Source organism: Euprymna scolopes, chromosome 21 (assembly GCF_053919585.1).
Source record: "Euprymna scolopes isolate OS-2025 chromosome 21, ASM5391958v1, whole genome shotgun sequence".
NCBI lineage: Eukaryota > Metazoa > Mollusca > Cephalopoda > Sepiida > Sepiolidae > Euprymna > Euprymna scolopes.
Window position 1 is genome coordinate 95,424,641 of NC_136502.1, and position 22,725 is coordinate 95,447,365.

The following is a 22,725-nucleotide window of genomic DNA, read 5'->3' on the forward strand; positions in this document are numbered from 1 at the left end:
TGATGTACGTGTGTACATTATGGAATGAAGTTCTCATAAGAAAAAAAAAGAAAAGGAAAAAAAAAATCGATAAAGTATTTTTTTTTTCTACAGAGGAAAATCAAATTTTAGTAACAGTAAACATGACGGAACTATGTTGGCAATTCTAGCTACGAAGAGGAGATGGGCGCCAGGGGAGATAACTCCATCTAAATCTTGAAGTTTGTCAAAATTTGACAAGATTATTTTTTAGAGTTTTGAATAAGTTTTAATATTCTTCTTTTCTTTCCGTTTTTATTTAAAAAAAAAAAAAAAGAAAAGATATCGTTTCAAAATTTATTTATAAAATTATTAGAACTTCATGTGTTTTTTGGCAAACTCCAAGAATTAGATGAAGTTGCCAACATTGCTCTGTTGTGATCACTGTCACTAAAAAAAAAACAAAAAAACTATTTGATCAAATCAAGTGATTTTTTTTTTAATGATAACTTCATTCCATAATGGCAATGTACATCATAAAGCTTTTTCTTTACTCTTCGTTTTTTTTTTTAAATGTTTTTGGTAAACTACATAAGCACCAATATTTAAATAAACATTGGCGTTTACAGAGTGTTGGAAGCCCCGTTGGGAAACAGTTTTGGACTTTTTGTACATTGTCTTTGACTAATGTTACAAATATTTTGGCCATTAAAACATTTAACTTGAAGCAAATCTGTCTTTTTTTTTTAACTGGTGTAAAAAAAAAAAATCTGTTTGGAATTGTCAGACATAGCAGAAAAGCTGTTTAATAAAATCATGTTATTTTGTTTTAATGTTTAAAAAAAAAAAAAAAATTTGAAAGAATATTTTTCGACTAATTTTTACGTAATCAATAGCAACACAAGAATTTTTCAATATCTTTTTCTTTCTTTTTTTTTTAAATGAGTGTAATTCTAACTAAGCACCAAAACATGGCAGATTTGTATTTTAGTGCCCCATAGATCGGGGATTTCCAAAAGCGAAAAAAGAACAAATACATCGCCTGACCGGTGTATAGGAAAAATGACTTCTCTAAAAAAGAAAAAAAGAAAAAGAAAACGGTTTTCTCTCAAATTTGTTTCCCCCTAACAGAAACATAAGTCTTTAGATATTTGTTGATCAAAATAATTTAATATATCGTTTTTAGTTCATTGAAAAAATACCTTAAAAAAAAAAAAAAAAAAAGTCATTGAAAAAAAAAAAAGGATTTATTTGTAAAACATGTTTTTTTTAGTTCATTGAAAAAATATATTTATAAAAAAATTTATATTTCTTATTTATTGCTTGTACTTTTATCTTTTGTAAAATAAAAAATTCATTAAAAAAAAGTATACTGTTATATATTGTGTATATCCATTTTTATGATTGCGGACTGTTGTCCGAAACACGGTGAAAACTTTTTATTTTTAGAGAAAACCAATTCAAACAGTGGGCCAAATTTTTGCGCTTTTGGAAATCCCCAATCTATGGGGCACTGAAATACAAATCTGCCCCAAAACATCTAATATGGCCACATAAATCTTTGAAAAAAAAACAAAAAGAAACAAATTTTTTTTTGGTAGCACAGCTAATCATTATTATTATTGTTGAAAGTTTTTTGGAAATTAGAAAATCTTTTTGTCCTGTGTACGATTGATCTGGAAGCAATATTTCACAGTGTGCAGCTAAAAAAAAACTGCACGTTTCAATCAGGAGAAAACTCCATACGTGTATAACATTATCTTGTAAATGAAAATTAATTATAATGGAAGCAATATGTATGAAAGGAAACGAGTTTAAACAATGGATTGCTTAACATCAGAAATATTCTAGAACACTCATTTTTATATACTCCTCAGTAACACAAAAATCGTTCAATATTCTTGTAATATCTCCACCTCTAAAAGCAAAACTCAAGTATTACGGTTCATTTGTGCTTCTAAAACCAAAATCAAAATAAAAAAAAAGAAAAAGGATTTTTTAAATGTGGAAAAATTCTAGAAAAGAACTGATTCCACAATCACTTATAATTACCAACGTGCTAACTAATACACTAAGTTTATATTCTGTAATATGTTGCATTTTATACAGACATTATTGGATGGCTTCCAACTAACGAGTTTCAACATTGTGCTAAATTTACATCACCTCTGAATAAAAAAAAAAATTACAAACATCTATATTCACACGTATCTTTTCGGACAGCTGGTTGTTATTTTCACAACGATTCGAATGATGCAACCTCTGATATTCTCCAGGTGCATTTATCGAACTTTGGAACATATGCAGGATTTTTTTAACTGAACTTTTTATTTAATTCATTAGGGTAGATTATTCTTGTTCTATCATGATTGAGTTAAAAACGGTAGTTAATACGTTACCAGAGTTTTTAGCCCATTAAAAATTGGAAAAAAGTTAGTTTGTTGACTTAGAATGGGTGCTTATGCCAAATGGATGGTTGAATATGATCACATAATTATAAATCCAACATGCTAACTAATGCACTAAATCTGTATTCCATAATATGTTCATTTTGACACAGATATTATTGCATGACTTCCGAGTTTTAAGGCTTAAGCGACTGCAACAAAAGCGTGCTCATTGGAGTGTAATCTTTTAGATTTTTGCATGATGTTGGCTTCAGAAAATTGTTGCGGACAGGCCCGTGCGTTCTCTTGTGGCTATCCAAGTCATCGAGTGTAGTGCAAAATTTGGGACACATGTCACACTGTATTGCTGGCATGGGCTTTGTGTGCGTCGTCTTGTGTATCTCAAGTTCATCTTGCTCTTCAAACTGTAACAAGCAAACGTCACACTTGAAAGGCCGCTCGGTGGAGTTGTGTGCAAATTTTTTGTGTGACTGAAGCTGGACGTTATATAGGAATTGTTCAGGGCATTGGTCGCAGTCGAATGGCTTCTGCCCTGTATGGGTTCGAGTGTGAATTTGAAGCTTGTCTTTCCGAGCGAACAACTTGAGACAAATTTCACATTCAAATGGCTTTTCACCGGTATGAATCCGACGATGGACCTTTAAGTAGCAACGTTGCACGAACTGCTTCGGACAGAGGTCACAACGATAGGGTTTTTCCCCAGTATGGGTTCTCCTGTGAATCTGCAGCCGATCGCTCCGAGCGAATTGCTTGGAACAGACTTCACAGTGGAAGGGTTTCTCTCCAGTGTGAGTCCTTTCATGGATTAGCAACTTGTCTTTCTGCACGAAGCGCTTGGGACAAAACGTGCAGCGGAACGGACGGTCCCCAGTATGGGAGCTCCGGTGGATCTTCAGCTTGTCCTTGCGCGAGAATTGCTTCGGGCAGAACTCACAGTGAAATGGACGCTCCCCTGTATGGATCCGTTCATGGATCTGCAGCTTGTCGCGGTGGACGAACCGTTTCCCACAGAAACCGCAGTGGAACAACTTTTCACCCGTGTGCAGACGCTGGTGCAGTTGCAAAGTGTTCCGACGTGCAAATTGCTTCGGGCACAAGCTGCACTGGAATGGCTTATCAACAACAGTAGGAGACTTTGGTAAACTGGAAATAAATGGTTTGCTCAGGTTGATCACATTGACTTTCTGGTTGTTATCATTATTCTCTGTCGTTTGTTGTTTCTCTGTAGATTGCTCTGGCGTGGGAAAGTACGCCGGAGCAGCAAACTGCTTTCCATATGCGTCTGAAGAGTAGAGTTTGTCATTTGTATGGAGCAGTCCATGTGTCTGGAGGTAATAGTTCTGAGCGTATTGGTTGAGGAACGCTACCTGGCTCTGAAACGGTTTCTCATCGATCGTAGACATTTCATGGGCTGGAAGAGGGCTATCATGTCCGCTACTGTTTGTATTGCAGGATTGCACAGGAAACTGAATTTTTTCAGGGACGGAAGTCGGAGTTTCATTTGAAAATTTATCCATGTCTTTCTTTTTTTTTTTTTAATCTAATTTTATTTATAGGATTAATTTGAGGGATGGGGGAGGGGGACAAAATGAAGCGTTGAATTTTTTTTTCTTTTTGAACAAATCAACCAAGTGATCGTGGAATAACAATTCGAGCACTCATCTCCATACGGTGAAAGATTCCAACTCATTTCAAGACCTGAAAGAAAAAAAAAAAAAGATTCAAATGAAAAAAAAAATGAAACGAAAAGAAAAATGAAAATAAAAATAATTACTAAGGATGAGTCTGGATGATGACATGATGGTTAACAAGACAGACTAAGTAATCACTAGGGCTGGGACAACAGCATATTCATTTATTGTTTTGACTCTCGAATGTGTATCCATTAATATCTTATATGCTTTATATAGAGGTATGTGGTTCTTGGTTAATTAACTGTATTTAACTGTGTCGAATATATACTCAAGAGTCAAAACAATGAAAAGAATATGCTGTTGTCCTAACCCTAGTAATCACTAAGCTATTCTCAAACAAAAATTTTATGTTTATTATATCTTAAAAAAAAATTTTAAAAAAAAAAATCCAGTGTTTTAGAAACAAAAATGCAGACAAATTTTTATGCTGTATGTACCTATCATGGAATGAAGATGTCATATTCCACAAAATCGTATAAATTGATCAAGTAGTTTTATTGTTTAACTAAGAAAACCAAATTTTATGAAAAAGGGAGACAGGATTTTTATTTGCCATGATAAATAAATAAAAGGGAGACAACTCAATTTAAACTATCATAAATCTAATATATAAACGGTTATATGTTTGTCTGTCTGTCTGTCTCTATATTTTCAAACTATCTCTTCCAAAAATAAAAGTCGCAAAGCAGCACTACCTCAAATGACTGGATTTTTTTTATCGATTGTTGTTTTATGAGTCTTTAGCCAGTTAAAATAGGTTTTAAGAGGTAAAAATTTGGTCAAAACTGAAAAAAATCATAATACATTTTGTACATTCACCTTCGTTTATTTTTAGTCAGTTCATATGCAAGTTATATTACTAAAATAGTAACGTCACCAGCTTTGAATGCTAGTTTTGTTTTCAATTTCGATTCTAGCTGATGGCACCCAAATATTTTTTTTTTTTTTTTTTTTTACTTTTGAAATCATGACTATAATAACATATACAAAATCTGGACCAATTAAAATATCATATTTAAACGTATTTTACTACCAGGCAAAGCCAGTGCCCCCCCCCCCCCCACTCACCCACCCGCTAGATAACAGATATATTCTGACACTACATTAACCAGATTACTTCGATAAATACTTTTACAGTTTTAACAAAAGGGCTACAATAATATCGTTGTGTCTCCATTCACACCGAACATCCACAGAATGCCCAGCATGAAAGATGCCATTTTGAAATTTCCACAGGTTCAGCTAGTTTTATTATAAATTTTCTTAGTTAAAAAAAAATATACTTGATCAATTTATATAATTTTTGGAATCTAATATCTTCATTTGATGAGGAGTACGTGAATCAAAGAGTTTTCTGATTTTTTTTTTTTTTTTTTTTTTTCAAATAAGTGTAGCGCCAAGACATCTAAAATGGCCACATAAATCTTTACAAAACAAACAAAGGATACCAAATTTATTTTGGTAGCAAAATTAACCACCAAATTATTACCGTTCAAAGATTGTTGGAGATTAAAAAATTGGTCTAGAAATAAATTCCAGTGTCTAACTAAAAACAAAAACAAAAAAAAAAAAATGCTCGTTTTAAACAAGGGATGATTCCATACGTATATAACACCATCTTGTGGCAGAGAAAATTTATAATGGAAGCAAAAACCTAAACGTAGATTCCATGAACAAAGCTTCTTTCTTAGAACTGCACGCCTGTGGAACTCTCTTCCATTTGCCAGCTTTCCAGCTGACAACAATTGGTTTGTCTTCAAGTCCAATGTAAACAAGTTCTTGATTAACCGTCCCCCTAAGTAATCCAATTTACGAAATTCCCACTACTTATGATTACTATGCTATAATCCCATTGACTAACGTATACCCATTAACCCTTATCCTTGAGTGGCCTCCAGGCCTTGATAAGTGGGGACTCCTTTGTAAAAAACGCAATAAGTATGAAAGGAAATGAGTTTAAACATTGGTTTTCTTTACAGCAAAAATATTCTAGAACACTCATTTTTAGATAATCATCAGTAATAGAGAAATCGTTCGATATCTTTTGTAGTATCGCCACGTCTAAAAACAAAAATAAAAGAATCAAGTATTACGATTCATTTGTGCTTCTAAAGAACAAAATAAAAATTTTAAAAAGAAAGGGATTTTTTTTTTAACTGTGGAAATATTCGAGAAAAAAAACGAACAAAAAACTTAATCCATGATCACATAATTACCAGCCCAATGTGCTAACTAATACGCTAGGTTTGTATTTCGTAATATGTTGTTGTTTGTTTGTTTTTTTATTACAAGAGAGTCACCACTTATCAAGGTCTGAAGGCCACTCGAGAATAAAGGTTAATGAATATAAAGTGGTAGTGTAGTAATTGTTAATGGTGTAAGTTGGGTGGAATTTGATTATTTAAGGGGACGGTTCAACAAGAACTTGTTTACATTGGACTTGAAGACTGCTCAAGATCAGAAGAGAGAGAATCAGAAAGATCTTGGTTATTGGTGACCTTTGAAGTGTTGCCATAGATTGTGGTGTCGTCTGCATAAATGTTCCATTTTATAGAGACATACCATTGCATGGTTTCCGAGTGTCAACCGCAACAAACAAGTTTAAACAGTACGCAAAATTCACATTACCTTTAAATAAAAAAAAAAAAGTTACAACTATATTCGCATGTATCATTCGGACTGTAACGTGGCCGTTACGCTCAAACCTCTCTCGGCACACCCATGCTGTCCAGCACAATCAAAAAGGAACAAACTAAATAAATAACTCCGACTCAGCTTTTCTTTCTGTTTTAGCAAAAGACATTTATTACTAGTGATGGGATGATTCCAATATCCCCCCCCCCGATTCCGATACAATTACCGATTCCGATTCTTTATAAATCTCTAATCATTTAACTATAAGATTCTTATTTCCCCAGATTTTCACAAAAACATATTTTAAATATATAGATATTTTCCTAAACGTCAAAATACACTTATGGCGGATGATCTATCGATTTTAGCTTCACTGGTATTTTAAAATCAATAAACATTTATTATTTTATCATTATTACCAGCAATGCAAGATTTTGGTTTCAACAAAATCAAATAAAAAAGGACAATTAAAAGAATCGTTTTGGCATCGGAAAATAGGTATCAATTTTTCCGATTCCATTACCCCTAAATCATCTGATTTTTCTGATTCTCGATTAATCGTCCCAACACTATTACCATTACTTTCCAAGCAATGCATTCTTGTTTTTCTAACTGTTCACTTCGTCTACCATCTTGACACCAGCTTAAAAGTCTCTTGCTGTTGTTGCAGGGCAACATGTCCCCTCCACCAATGACACGTTGGCCATAGCCAGCCCTTTCTCGACTTCGACTTTATACGCCAATTTTCCTCGGTGCACACTTTTTTCTCTCGCCCGAGCACGTGGAGTCTTTTTTTTTCTTATGCAAGCCCGCTCACACTTCCTAATTTGCATATGTGCTTTTCTGGCTACTGCTGCTAATTTCTTCCAAGCCAGCTATTCTAGAGCCCTTGCTGATATTTTCCCACGCATGATACGCGTTCTGTTACAGGACTACCTGTTATTTTTCATAACAATTTGAATGATGCAACCTCTGACATTGTTCATGGATTTTGGTATACAGCTGCTAGGCATAAGGGTGAGTAATAGGCTATATTTACTTTAATTTAGTTCATGCAAAAAGAGTGAAAAAACACTTTGTAAAAATTCAGATACTTCCGATTTGTGTAAAATTAAAAAAAAAAAAAAAAAAAAAAAAAAAAGAAAAGAAAGAGGTAGTTTTCATAAAATATCCTCCAAATTTCATTTTTAGGGGGTTTTAAGGGCCAAAATATGGACACAACTTCCTGTTTGAAAATGTTTTTAGATTTGCGTTAAATTTGATCCATATTCATTATATTTTGATTTTAATCTTCGTAAAAGACATAAAAATGGTGAAAAACTGTTCTGCCTGGTGAATTAATTATTTTATCTGTTCTGGGATGGGTATATATATATAAATAGTACGTTTATATACTAAGCATTTTTATATAACAGTTTCCAATAATAAGCATAGCAATAGCTTCAATGTGCAAAACATTGGCTGACGTCTGTTATCTTGAACCAAATGATTTAATTTTTTTTTTTAATGCTTATATGTTAACGCTTGTTTAAGGCTCATAAGCTACTTCAGGATAATGGTTGTCATTGTCAGTTGGTGATGAACAACACTACGAGAGGATTTGGAATGATGGGTGAAACGGTCAGAATATTTTTATTTAGGTGGATGGATCGACAATGGACTTTAGAACGACTCTGTTGTAGTCAGTTTAAAAAGCAGCCTTATGGTATTGAATTCCGCAAATGGAAAGTTCTTGAAAGAGACTTTGTTCATGGAAGTTTCGTTTAATTAAGGTAAACAGAAGAAAAGAACATTCTTTACAGTGGTTGTAGCCAGTTACTGTGAACATTTTACATAAATTGGAGCACAGTTAAGCACTTACCATACAGAAAAAAACTGAACTGATCAATATTCACCGGCACCTGTTGAACATTTACAAAGCCGATGCAGTTGATTTCAGCACAGTTGGGAGATGGGTTTGTTGATTTCAGAGTAGCAACAAAGATAGTGACAAAGCGTGCTCCGGACATCCCTACAGAGACACAATCTTATCACTGGCAAAAGTACACTGAGAATGGTGGCGACTGTGTAGAAAAATAGATTCCAGAACACAAACGGTCGCTCGTTTGAATGGTACTACACACGTTTTCATAGCTCTTCAACATTTTTTTTTTTTTTGTTAAAAAATAGGATGCATTATTTTTGGAACGACATTCATAATTTGGTAGACCTAGCAGAGAGAAAGGGTTTGATATTTGCTCTATCGTTATTTTCATGATAGGTGTTCGACTGAGCTTCAATCTATGCCCCACCCCCACCCCCATAAAACATTCGTCCAGTCACAACTGTCAACAATTTAACTCACTATCTGTGCTTAAAACCATAAAAAAATAAAAATAAAAAAATAAAAAATAATTCTATGAGCAAAATTTATTTCCTAGTACTGTCCGTCTGTGGAACACAATACTGTGAGGGTGCTTCTCAGCTGACTATAACATGGTCGTTTTCTAATGTAAATAAGTTCTTATTGAGCCATTCTCTTAAATAATGAAACTACTCAAGTTTCGCCATTACTGATCATCATGTTGTCTCACCGTCTTCTTAACACTCATTAACCCTTATCTTTGAGTGGCCTTTGGGCCTTGATAAACAATGACCTCCAAATAATAATAAAAATCCAATTTTAATGGAATTTAAACCTTATGTATATAAGACACTAATTCAGAGATTTTGTAGCCGCTGTAAAAACATTTTTATCTATAACTTTTTTCTTTTTTCACATGTAAAAATAGTTTTGCTTTAATCTTTCAAACACAATAAAAAAAAAGTAATCTGAAAATTATGATATGTCGGCTTTCATAACCATGGGCCCTATCAGTTGTCACCGATAAATTGCTCATAGAGTAAATAAAAGATGGTAAAAAAATATACACTGTACTGAGAGAGGGGGAGAGGGGGATAGTAAGAGATTTTTCACTTAGTGACTTAAATGCAAATCGTGACTAATTAGACCAATTAAAATAGAAGTTTTTTTAAAATATAACTCAATCCCAGAATTGGGAAGTATTTTAAATATTTTTTGGTGATTAATTATTAGGGAAACAAACGTTCCTTAACTTAGCTTTTGTTTGATGTAATTTAGTGGCAAACCAAAATGGGGGCTGAGGCAGTGTCCGTAGACGTTTCGTTCGAACTCATGTCCAACACCACACTCTTTGCCAAGTGATGATTCTGGCCGTTTCATCAGTGTCCAAAATGGAGAGCAAGGCAGATACTACATGAGAATTTAGAATTACTACCTGTGATGATAATCCCTTTTGTTCATCATGAATCGAAATCGTGAATTTCAAGTAAAGCCGATGGTATCTAGTCACTTGTCATGTCGAATTTAGTAACCTATCCAAAAATTACGGAAAACGATAAGATAGAAAATTAATTATTAATGAAAATAGTTTTTGAAATAACTTTCAATTTTATACATAAGTACCAGATGTATCTGGCATTGTCCGGTATTAAATGTAACATTAAATTCCTTTAAAAAAATGAAGTACAAAAAATGGAAAGAAACTAAGACGTGCATGTGAGTATTACGGTTTTTTTTTCTAAACAGTTCACTTCTTGTAGGTCAATAAAAAAAAATAAAAAAATACTCGAGATCGAAACCAAAACCTAAAGACAGTGAGCCAACTATGATAACGATTAGGCCAGCTTGACACGACTTTAAAAAGCATTTTCAAACCTACTTATTAACATAAGAAAGCTGTCATGTGAACGATTCACTTATGAGCATTTGTGAAGCAGTTGACAAACATATATAAATCCGAGGACACCCTCCCCCCGCCCCCACGAATTTTTCAATTTTGACCTCTTAGCAGTCTTTTTTTTTTTTTTTTCGGATGAAAACTGGTTAAAAAGTTTTCCACGTGTCTGAATACCCTATATACTCAATTTCAAGTCTGTAGATCCAAACTTTGTTGAGTATATAGGTTGAGAAGTCTCCTCAAATGCGCACATATTCTCACTTTTATAGATGCATAGATTAAACAATATCGAGTCAGGGGAAGTAACTCAGTTCGTCTTGTTACAATTAATGGCCGATGTCATGCAATCATCTATTTGTCAAAGTACAGGTTTTATGTAATCATGCAGTAATCATTGCTTTTAGTAGAAATTGACATAAAATATAAGTACATACTATTGGTTTTTAATGAAAACTCAATTTTTCGATTATCGGATTTCGTTATTATAATGAAGAAGAAACCCAATCCTTTTACTATTTCCTTTTGTTATCAGAATTTGGCCGATGTAGGTGGGTTGAGATTCCCAATCAATCTTTTGCCACTCCCCAGTTCAGATTTCTCCAAGAGTAACCAACATTCTGAAGCTACTGTTTTTCTTGACGAGATTGTGATGATAGTAAATATCAAAACAATAAAGACTAGTTAATAATAATACAAAGATATATATTTAAGACTAAATATTAATAAAAAAAATTTACAAAAAAGAAAAAAAAAAGTAAATAATATTGAGTACCAACATATACCCGATATTAATAAATTATCCATATGAAAGAGATAAATTATTTTTCAATTTCTGTGAACCCACCATGCACGTTTGAAAGTCGAACACACGCCTGATGAAGGGAGATATCCTGAAATATAGCATCACAGTCACATAATCTGACCGCCTGATGCAAGTAAGGATATCTTACACGTAAAATCTATAAAAAGACATGTATATGTTAGTGATGGGATGATTCTAATATTTTACTGATTCCGATACAATTACCGATTCCATACTAAATTACGGATTCCGATTCTTTATAAATCTCTGAATATTTAACTATAAAATTGTTATTTTGTCCCGATTACTGTAAAAACACATCTTAAATGTGCATGTATTTTCTCAAACGTAAAAGCACTTGTGAGGGGATGATCTAGAGATTTTAGTTTTACAAGAATTTGAAATCAATAAATATTTATTTTTTTATTATTACTACAAGCAGTGGAAGATTTAAACCAAAATCAAATAAAGATAATTAAAGGAATCGGTTTTGGTATTGGAAAATAAGTGCAAATTTTTCCGATTCCCATATCCCCAAAAGTTCTGATTTTTCTGATTCCCAATACTAGTACACAGTGCTGACAAAAAGAAAGTCCGCACTTGTAATCTTATCAAAAGCTGCAAATTTAAGCTAAATTTAATACAACTGTTTAAACAACCTATACCTCATTTGATTCGCCTTTTATTCTTCTATAATTTTACCTGTCCATATTTGACTTTTAATCAAAATATTAAAAAAAATTTAAATTACAAGTGCGGACTTTCTTTTTGCCGCCTGTGTATGTATGGTTATACATATACACATGCATGTATTAGATCAATAAATGTGAAACATCATAGCCTGTTCCACCTTGATATCTTAAGTTGCTTCAGTGTGAGCCTATCCGTTACATATCTGCATTGTTCTGCTTTCTATAAACCTAAATTTATTTTTATATACGCATTAAACAATGCTTCAAGCAAACTACTTTAACCTATTAATAACTGTTTATTTATTACATTTCCATAATCTATAGCAAACTTTAATTTGCTTGGAAATTGGATAGTTGACTACTTAACTCATCAATTGGATTGAGTTTTTTCTTCTTTCAAACAACCATCACTATTCCAAAGAATTGGGAAACTGTTCTTGTCCCAAATTCACCCATATTAAAAAACAAAAATAAAGAAATTCTGCATGATGTGATGAAACAAAATCATCATATTCCAAAAATTCATGTACCTTGATCAGGGACTTTGCTGTTTGTCGGGGGGGGGGGGGTACAAGTGCTTGACGTTTGTCAGAGCATCTACCATTAAAATACTTGTAAAACAGGTAGAGGGATGCAACATTGCTTGGCACCCTTTTTGTATCATGCTTTTATTGCAGTCCAAGCAGGAACTCGGCAAGGGATGGACTCCAAATCAGCAGCTCCCACATGTGAAGGGAGCTACGTCAATTTCTTCACGTTGTATCACCAAACTGTTGGTGAACAAAGGACCTCATCTCTACAAGCAGAGACAATTTTATATTACTGAAATTATCCTAATTACAGGATGACATTAATGAACATTTCTCCATATTTTATTTACTAAATATTGGATCTTATCTCAATTCAACTCAAATCCCAAGCGACTCGCATTATGCCTAATTATAGGTGCCAACATTCCTGCCGAGTCCAATATGAATATACATGGATCCTTTCGAGGATCCATGTATATTCATATTGGACTACAATATGGTCGTCTTCAAGTCTAACATAAACAAGTTCTTGGTGAGCCGTCCCACTTGTTAACAAATTTACCGAATTTCCATTACTAACGATTACTATATTGTCCAATTTTTACTGTACACTCTTTAACCCTTATCCTCGAGTGGCCTCTTGGCCTTGGTAAGTGGTGATGCCTATGTAAAAAAAAAAAAAGAACCAACACTCTGACAATAGGAGTTCATACTACAGACTCTATGCAACAATACCAGAACCAATAAACTTTCATTGCTGTTACTTTTGAATAAATTTGTGGAGTTTGAAAGGTATGGCTTTTGTATTTGTGGATTCTTTTCCCTCTGCAGGGAGTAAATTGGGATGTGAGAAATAATTTCTTGTCTGCAGGGAGTAAATAGGGATGTGAGAAATAATTTCTTGTCTGCAGGGAGTAAATTGGGATGTGAGAAATAATTTCTTACTGTGAACGTCCTGAAAAATTTGTCCGAAGGAAAAAAAATATTTTTAGAATACAGTGTGGGATCAGTTTCGTATATAAATATAAGGTAAAATGTTTTTCCATTTCTAACTTTTTATGGCAGTTTTTTTTTTTACCACTAACGTTAAGTCCAAGTAGCAAGTCGTAAAGCTACACGTTATCACCTTAAGAATTCAAGACCCACCCTCACCCCACAAAAAAACGCACAGAATTTCTCTCCTATCGGTTAACTACCCTAAAACGCTTCCGATCATTTTTACATTAAATTTATGTGCGAAACTGATCCCCTACTCTAAATTTTGAAATACTTTTCCACTAAGTTTTTTTCAGGGTGCTCACTTGTAATCACTTGAAAATAAATTTGGTGATGGTGGGGAGATTTAGCTGAGAGAACCTGTCAGGATATGTTGAGAAAATACACATTTACCCAACTTTATAAGCAACAGTATTAATAGAAAAAAATCGAAAATATTTCTTTACATTAATTACCGAAAATTTTTTGACAAAGCTGAATGAGTTCAACCGTGGCTACCGTAATATGATGGTCTAGCGATGACTATAATATAGTCTGGTGACGTCATGAACATCGGTCTGTTGAAATTTGGTCACGTGTCTCATGACTAAACCGGAAGTTGGTTTAAAGTTTTGGAGGGTTAAATAAATTTAAACATGCCGTCAAGATGTATAGTTCCAAAATGCAGAGGTAACTACGAAAATGGACTAAAAGTTACTGTGTTTTCATTTCCCCCCCAAAAATCGGAAATAATTTACCAGTGGATTAATGCAATAAAAAGAAAGGATTTTACTCCATCTAAATATAACAGAGTAACTGTTAAAATGTTTGAGATATTTTAAAAAAAAAATAAAAATAAAAAAAAACGCGCCTTTTTTATTTTTATTTATTTTTTTAGAACGTATTTTAAAATAAAAATTAAAGTATGTATATAAAAAAATGAATTTTACATGTAATTTAAGTTATGTGCTGAAATAATAAATTATTTAGAAACTTATTTAAAATGGGGAGTATGGTGAAAATATTATGTACTTTCACCTAACAATTTAATAAAAGCGATATCGTAAAAACGGAATTCCTTGCTTAAATAATTCTAAATAAGAAAAATCATTTATCTTTTTAGTTCAACTATTTTATTGTGCAATATTTATATCAGCGTGAAATAGATTAAACTTTTTTTTATGTTTATGACCGTTTTGTTATCCCAAAAGCTTATTAATAATTATTTGTGGTAAATGTTGTGGCCCTGTAGGTGTCAGAATTTTGGAGAATATACTTCCAAAATAAACTATTAAAATTGTTTAAAAAAATAGAATTATTTTTTATTTTAAAAAAAGTGTTTACAAAATGCTGGCAATAAAAAAAATAATATTTCTATTATTTTTTAAACAATTTTAATAGTTTATTTTGGAAGTATATTCCATAAAGAAAATAAAAAACCCACTTTAAATGGAGAAATTTTGTATATGTTATTCACAGTTTTGTGTTAGGGTTGTCAAAGATTCCCCCAAAATTCTGATACTGCTAGTGGCGCTGTAAACAAAAATAACATTTAAAATTATGGCAAACGAGTAGTTTCCAAGATACGAAGAAATGTTAGTAAAAAAAAAAATGAGGTATCACTTTTCTATAAAAATTTAACGTAAAATGAGCACCCACTTTACGGCCATCGTTTTTTTTTTTTAGGGCACTTTCTTTTTAACAAATAAAAGCGAAGAAAAATGAGTATGGGTTGGGAGTCAACATACAATGAACACAGTTTAACGTAAAATGAGCACCCCCCTTTCAAAAAGTGTAAACAGAATTTTTGTCGGGGAGAGGGGTCAACTGTAGGTGCTCATTTTACGTTTAGTTGTGTTCATTCCTACATCGAAGAGGCACTTCACCTTGCTTGAGGCGAAAATGTAATTTTAAAAAAATTGCTCGTTGCCCATGTAAAAAAAAAAAAAAATTAGCCATAGAGTGGGTGGTTGTTTTACGTTAAATTACCCCCCCCCCCCATTTTTTTTTTTAACTAACATCTCTTTATATCTTGGAAACTACTAGTGTGCCATAATTTTAAACATTATTTTCGTTTTCAGCACTCCCAAAAACCAATAAAAGTGGTAATTTAAAAGGATTTTTTGAAGGTGGACTAATTTTGCACATTTACCTTATTTTTTTATTTTATCGTTTTTTTATCATGTAATTTTCTTTTTTTTTTTTTCGTATTAAGTCAAACATGGTACTATTTTCTTTTAAATTATTTCTTTAGGTATGTGAACTTCATTTTCGACCTGAAGACATACGGTGAGAGGCATCAGCATTTGATGAAAGGAATGGAAAGACAATTAGTGTTAAATTTTAAAAAATCCCTATCTTAAGGATGGTGCTATTCCTCGAATATTACCCAACTGTCCCTCCTATTTATCATCATCAACCACTTTTAGAGAGTCTCCTAACGCAAAAAAAATGCGTTTAGAAAATTCTGCTCTTAAGCGTGCATTATGTGAAAGTGTTGCTGACGAGTTAGAGTTATGGAAACGTAAAACTTTCCATAATATTGATGATTTAAAAAAAATTAACGTTTATAGATAAAAATTATTGGACTTCTATTAGGCAAGACAATACCATCATTATATGCCATATAAAGAGATGGCCATGCCCCAAAATAAAAATGTCTATGGTGATTGAACCGGACTTGGCCGTTAGACTATTCTGTAGTGATGTGGAAATGAGTGCTATAGAGGAGTATAGAATTCCTAAACATGTAACAGAGGAAAACACTCTGCGGATTTTGATAGAAAACATGAAAAAAATGGATATCAAAGAACAGGAAATGAAAACTTCTAATATAAGTTCTTTATTAAAATTAATCTTATCATTTTTGCTATTAGTGCAAGATGAAGCATTTAAATATTTTAATGCCATTAAGTTCATATATGAACAAATTAACATAATGACAATGAATAAGGTTAATTATTCGAGTGAAATGATGGTATTTTCTTCCTTATTATGTATCTGCTCCCCTATAGGGTACAGACTGTTAAGAGACACTAAAAATGTAATTTTACCATGCAATTCAACCATTCGAAGATTAACCTTATCAACTTCTATGAATCCTGTCATTGAACAACACAATAACAATTTTCTCATGTATATTAAAAGTAAGTTCAAGTTACTAATGCAGAATGACATCACAGTATCTTTACTTGTTGATGAAATACATTTCAAACCTTATCTTGATTATAAAGGTGGTAATATTGTTGGCATAGCTAACAACAGCAATGAACCTGCCACAAGTACATTTGCTTTTATGCTTAGCAGTGTATTCTCACAATATAAGAACGTTGTGCATGTTATGCCAACTAAATGTCTTCTAGCTGAGAATTTATTTGACATAATTAAACGTGTAATAATTGGCTTAGAAGATATAGAGTTTAAGGTATTATCTGTTATAACAGATAATAATGCAATAAATAAAAAAGCTATGTCTTTCTTTTGTAGCCCATCAAAGCTTTCAATTGTATATCCTCATCCAGTTAGAACGTCTAGCCCTCTTTTCTTCTTATTCGACTCAGTGCATATATTAAAATGCATTAGAAACAATTGGCTTGGCCAAAAAGATGAACGTAAATGCATGATGTTCCCAAAGTTTTGTTATAATGGAAATCATGAATTAGATAACATCCAAAGTGCTCCATTTTCTAGTTTACATAAACTTTATGCCCTAGAATCTCAATCACTTGTGAAATATTGCTATAAGTTGACTTCAAAAGCTCTTTCTCCGATTACTTTCGAAAGGAAAAATGTTAATTTGGTTTTGCAAATTTTCAACGAATATACTATTCAAGATTTGCTAACCTTAGGAAAACAGGAATGCTTGCCAAATTATACAGAAATCGCAGAATACATTCAAATATTTTATATTTGGTGGACAATACTGAATGTGAAAACACCATATAAAGGTTGTTGACTTCGTAATAAATATGCTAATCCACTTACATTAAATAGTGATAATTATAGTTTCCTAAATGTGTTCTGTGACTGGTTAGAAACTTGGAATAGCATTCCTGGAAGAACTGGTAAGTTAACAAAGGAAACATATACTGCTTTGCACCATACTACTTACGCAATTTTAGAATTGACTAAATATTGTATAAATGTACTGAACATGATGTATATATTACCAGGAAAGTTTCAGACAGATAACCTGAGGCAAGGTTTGGTCAGTATTGACAACTTAGTGGAGATCAGTATAATATATTGATATGTCAGGTGTATGAATGTGAAAAAAAACTCAGAATGTTGTCAGTTTTAAAACTGAGCTTACCAATTAATAATCGAACTATTGAATTGAAAAATGTAAAAGAAACTAACTGGGATGAAACAACAAGGGAGCAAGGGTTACATGTTTATAAATTTAACATAGATGTAACAGATGATGTTAATCAATGCAAGGAAGTACTTCCTGTTATATTATACTTAGCAGGTTATTGCTGTCATGCAGTTTTCAAAAAACTGAAATGCAATAGCTGCAAAAATTTAATATCCAGGAGAGAGGCTGTTGAAGAAATAGCTGAATTAAACAGCTACTTTCAGGGTATTAACAGAGGTTCTCTGCTATACCCAAATGATATAACTAATAATTTTGTCTTATATAATTATATAGTTATAAACAAACTTACAAAATGCGATTCATCAGAGAAAATTAGCCATGTACATAACTTTAAATATTTTGGCTGATCAAAATCGATTATTTCATGTTGACTCTTGTGATGAGGGTCACACTATTTAGCAAATTAAAAAAATGCTGATATGGAGTTTATCGAATTCTCTTATAAAAATTTTTGTCGCAAAGAGAATGACAATATTAGTAAAAAAAAATATCAGAAAAAGAAAAATTAAAACTTTTAATTAAATTCTACAACAGATTTTTGAAAAGTTTTAATATTCAATGTTTGAAATATTTCTGCCTTAGTAACTTTGTTTATACTAACATTTGTTTGAATTTAATTTTTAACTTATTGTTTGTTATTCAGTTAAACCAATTTATTGTTCGTTTTTCAATTAAACCAATTTATTGTTCGTTATTCAATTAAACTAATTTATTGTTCGTTTTTCAGTTAAATAAATTTATTGTTCGTTTTTCAGTTAAATAAATTTATTGTTCGTTTTTCAGTTAAACCAATTTATTGTTAGTTTTTCTGTTAAATTAATTTATCGTTTGTTTTTCAGTTTTGATTTTTAAAATATTGCTTTTTTTTTTATTTAAAAATATTTACTGTTCATTTTTATTTATTTCTATTGAATAAACTTCAGTTTCATACAAATCAAATCGTATTTCTTTTCTTTTTAAACTTTTTAACAACTTTTCTCCCTTTCAATTCGTTTTTTATTATCAATATTTTTATTATTAACATTGGATGTGTTTCAGTACGTATCGAAGTATCATGTTTATCTTTTTTTTATCCAATTTTGAAGTTTTCTAAAGTTTCTGTAAAAAACTGTCTGCTCATTAGCGACAGTCTGTTTCACTTATCTTGCTTGCTAGGACCTATGTCGATGACGTCATTTTTCAGCTGCCAGGCCATCTATGACGATGGTCACGATTCAACCTCACGCCCCGGACCTGAACGAGCTTTCCCCCTGCTGTAAAATTAATTCTTTTTCATGTTTTTAAAATTTTTTTTTTCTGTTGACTCTCGTCAATAATAGACTTAACTTTCATATTAGCAGGATTTTTTTGCTTGTTTTAAGTTTATTTAATGGACTTTTAACGTGGGGGATCACTTTTCAATTATAACGCTCTAATAAATTGATACCCCACTTTGTGGTCAATCAGCACAACTCTCCTTAAGGTTTCACATGTCCGCTGTGTGGTGTAAAATGAAAATAATTCAATTTTTTTTGTAAAAAAATAAAAAGTGTTTATGGATTTTTGGTACCACGCTACTTTTAAATAGTTTTTTTTTTTGTTTTTTGTTCATTCAGGTCCAAGGGACGAAAGCTTGTTCAGGTCCGCCAATTTTTTAAAACGACATAATCGGTGGTTACCTTGGAAAAAGGGTGAACAAAAAGTTGCTAAAAATATAAAATAAATTTAATTCAAATCAAACAATTTTTCTTGTCTCTTCAAGAATACAGAACAATAACAATAATAAAAAAAAGAAGTTTATAATTTCTTTTTTTTAAAAAATAAAGAATATAGATTGTACAAAAAAAATAAACAAATTTATTTTAATTTATGAAATCTATTTTAAATTAAAAATAATTTAAATAATAAAAAAAATAATTGGAAAAAGTTGACGAAAAGAACAAAAACAAAATTCTTGCGAGAAAAAAAAAGTTTTAAAACTTTTTTCTAAAAATCAGGTTTGTTTTTCTTTCTAAATGAGAAAAATATTTAATTTTTCTGTTCATTTTAGGCATAAAGTTACTTTACAAGGCAAAAAGGTAAGTTTTAAAACAATACTTACGATAAATTTTTACAATATTTCATTTGAAGTAAAATTTTGAAGTAAAAATATCTACGCGAATTTAGAAAAAAAAAATAAACAAAAACTTGAAGGAGGGGGGGGGATTTTAAACAATGAAACCGGTGCTACGCAAATTTAGTCCCACATTTTATAATATTCCGAGACGAATAAACATTTTTAAACGGCAGTGGCTTTTTGTTTGATTATTTATCAAGTAGTTTTTTTTTCTTTTTAATTGATTTTTCTTTACAATAATATCTTTATCTAGCCTGCTTCGAGATTAATTGAAGAAATTAAAATTAAACGCACATGGTTTCCTTTTTTTATAATACCGGAAGATGTTTTTCTTTCTCCTAAGTTGATAGGTGAACGCGTACATTGACAACGCCCGAGATAAGATAAATAATTCTGCCCCTCTCCTCCCGACCACTTCAGCACTCCTTCCGGAAGTCCAGTATTTTAACGCCCAACCTAAACATATGTACACTACTTTTTAAAAAAAATATATTAACAAATAAATATTAATGTTAGTATCCAAATTTATTAAAAAAAAAAAAAATAGCTCGTGTTTTTTAATGTAAAAATTTGTAAATAGAAATCTGTTTAACTTATAAAATATTTGGCATTTTGCATCTGTAAGGATTTTCCACCCGAACTAACCGCCAATTTTGAACACTCCTACGCGACGTACCCGAGCTGCCTCCTACTGCGCCAACGGCCAAAGTTTGACACATTTGAGAATCCCACTCCTCTTAAAATATTGCTGAAACGGGCCCCGTTCTGAGGGCGCCTGGAAGCGATTTGTAATACCCCCACATCTCAAAGGAGAAGATACTGCCTAGGAGAGCGGCTAAAAACGAAATCAAATTTGTTCTACATGTCCAACTCCCCTATATATCAAGTTTAAAGTCTGTAGATCAAAACTTGATAGAGTAGTTTGGTAGAGATGGTTTCACACATAGATAGACAAATAAGGTTATTTTTTTTTTTTTACAAAGGAGTCACCACTTATCAAGGCCCAGAGGCCGCTTGAGGATAAGGGTTAATGAGTTTACAGTAGTCAATGGGAAAATGTTGTAGTAATCGTTAGTAGTGGAAATTTGGTAAATCGGATTACTTAAGGAGATGGCTCATCAAAAACTTGTTTACGTTGGACTTGAAGACGGCTAAATTGTAGTCACTTGGAAAGCAGGAAAACGGAACAGAGTTCCACAGGCATGCAGTTCTAAGAAAGTAGCTTTGTTCATGGAATCTACGTTTAGGCTTAGGCACAGATAAAGAGTGGGGGAAATAGTGTTTTTTCATGGGGGGACCATAGATTGGAGCTTTATATATCTATAATATAAAGCTGAATGTCTGTGTGCGTGTGTGTGTGTGTGTGTGTGTGTCTGGTCACGAATAGGCTCCTATATGGTTGACTATTTTAAAAAACTGATTACATATAATGATAGAAGATGTATTGAGACACAGGAATAGGTATGTTTGATCTGGCAGAACAGTGGTTCATTAAAATTGTGGGGTCTGCGTTCGCGCCTGATCCATAAAGTATAGAAATAAAAAATTTAAAAATTAAAAAAAAAACGTTTACAAGTGTTTTTGATATAGATGTACATAATAATACTTTGATAAGTATGTTTTAACTTAAATAGGGATGGTATAATAAAATTGTGGGGTCTGCGTTCGCGCCTGGCCTCCATGGAAAATGGAAATAGGCACAAACTTTAATAAAGACTTTTCATATCTATCTGTGTAAGTATACTTTGATAATTATGTTTCAGTTTAAAAAAATGTGGTATAATAAAATTATAGAGTGTTCGTTCGCGCCTGACCCCCATAGAATGGAAATATGTCACACAGTTTAACAAGGTTTTTTAATATAGATCCACAGAATATTGTGATAAGTGTTTCAGTATGAACAGGTATGGTATAATAAATTCTGGGGTTTATCTATTTTATTTTTACTTTTACCATATTTTGCTTTGGTTTTGATACCCCCAAATTCGAAGCTATCTCTTTACAACCCTTCCTTTTCATAACCTATCATACTTTCATAAATCAGAGTCCATTTTCTGTAGGCTGTTTTTGAACCCAGTCAACGACGGGTACTTTTGCTAGTATGTATGAATACAGATAGATAGATAAATAAATTACATCGAACATAATTTCAAATAAATATTAGTTATTTTGAGATAAATAAATATTATAGAAGATATTTTTAGTGTTGATTAAAACAATATGGATAAGTTATATTTACATGATAAAAAAACGTGAATAGCTTTACTATAAAAATCAAAAATGGATCTAATAGCATAACCCAGAGTGCAAATATTCTTCAGATTTTTTCAGATTTATGTGATCATTTTTTTAATTTTATTTTTAAAGTTCTTACTTTTCTGGGGAGTTTGTGCTGGAAATATTTATAATTACCATAATTATATGATTGTTTCTGTGCTACGAAACAGATACTATCAAGTATTGGACGTTTTGGCACACAGAAAGAATTAAATGGTAAAATGTATATTTTTTATAATACTTAAAACAAATTCAAAACAATAAAACATCAACATTTTATGCAAAAAATAATTAAGTATAATGTGAATTTTTTTTTTTTATCTGACACTGTCGGCGACTTTGAGTCGCCTATTCCTCTGCACAACTGAACATTTCTATGCAATTGAAATGTTTGTTGAGTAATGAGATATGTAAATGTGAGTTGATCAGAGGTAGCAATTTTGCTTTGTTACTGAATTAATTGCATGTGGTGAAAGGTGACGATCAGTTGGATAATGCTGTTTGTTGTTCCTTTTCTGTAACTGGTTCATGTGTGCGATGCT

At 32.0% G+C, this 22,725-nt stretch overlaps 1 protein-coding gene across 3 annotated transcripts in view; it reads right to left on the reverse strand.

The window, feature by feature from the left end:
- Positions 1–2,267: 2,267 nt before the first annotated feature.
- LOC145242602 (uncharacterized) overlaps positions 2,268–22,725 on the reverse strand; it is a 58,479-nt gene continuing 38,021 nt past the window's right edge. The window contains exons 1-2 of one of the 3 annotated variants that reach the window (XM_080105710.1): positions 20,201–20,346; positions 2,268–4,064 (exon numbers count right to left, since the gene is read on the reverse strand). In XM_080105710.1, coding sequence (XP_079961836.1) covers positions 2,543–3,883 — 1,341 coding nt within the window. In that variant the 5' untranslated portion in view covers positions 3,884–4,064; positions 20,201–20,346 and the 3' untranslated portion in view covers positions 2,268–2,542. Of the gene's footprint in view, positions 4,065–19,891; positions 20,347–22,725 lie in introns of those variants that run through there. The other 2 variants (XM_080105709.1, XM_080105711.1) reach the window with 2 other exon arrangements.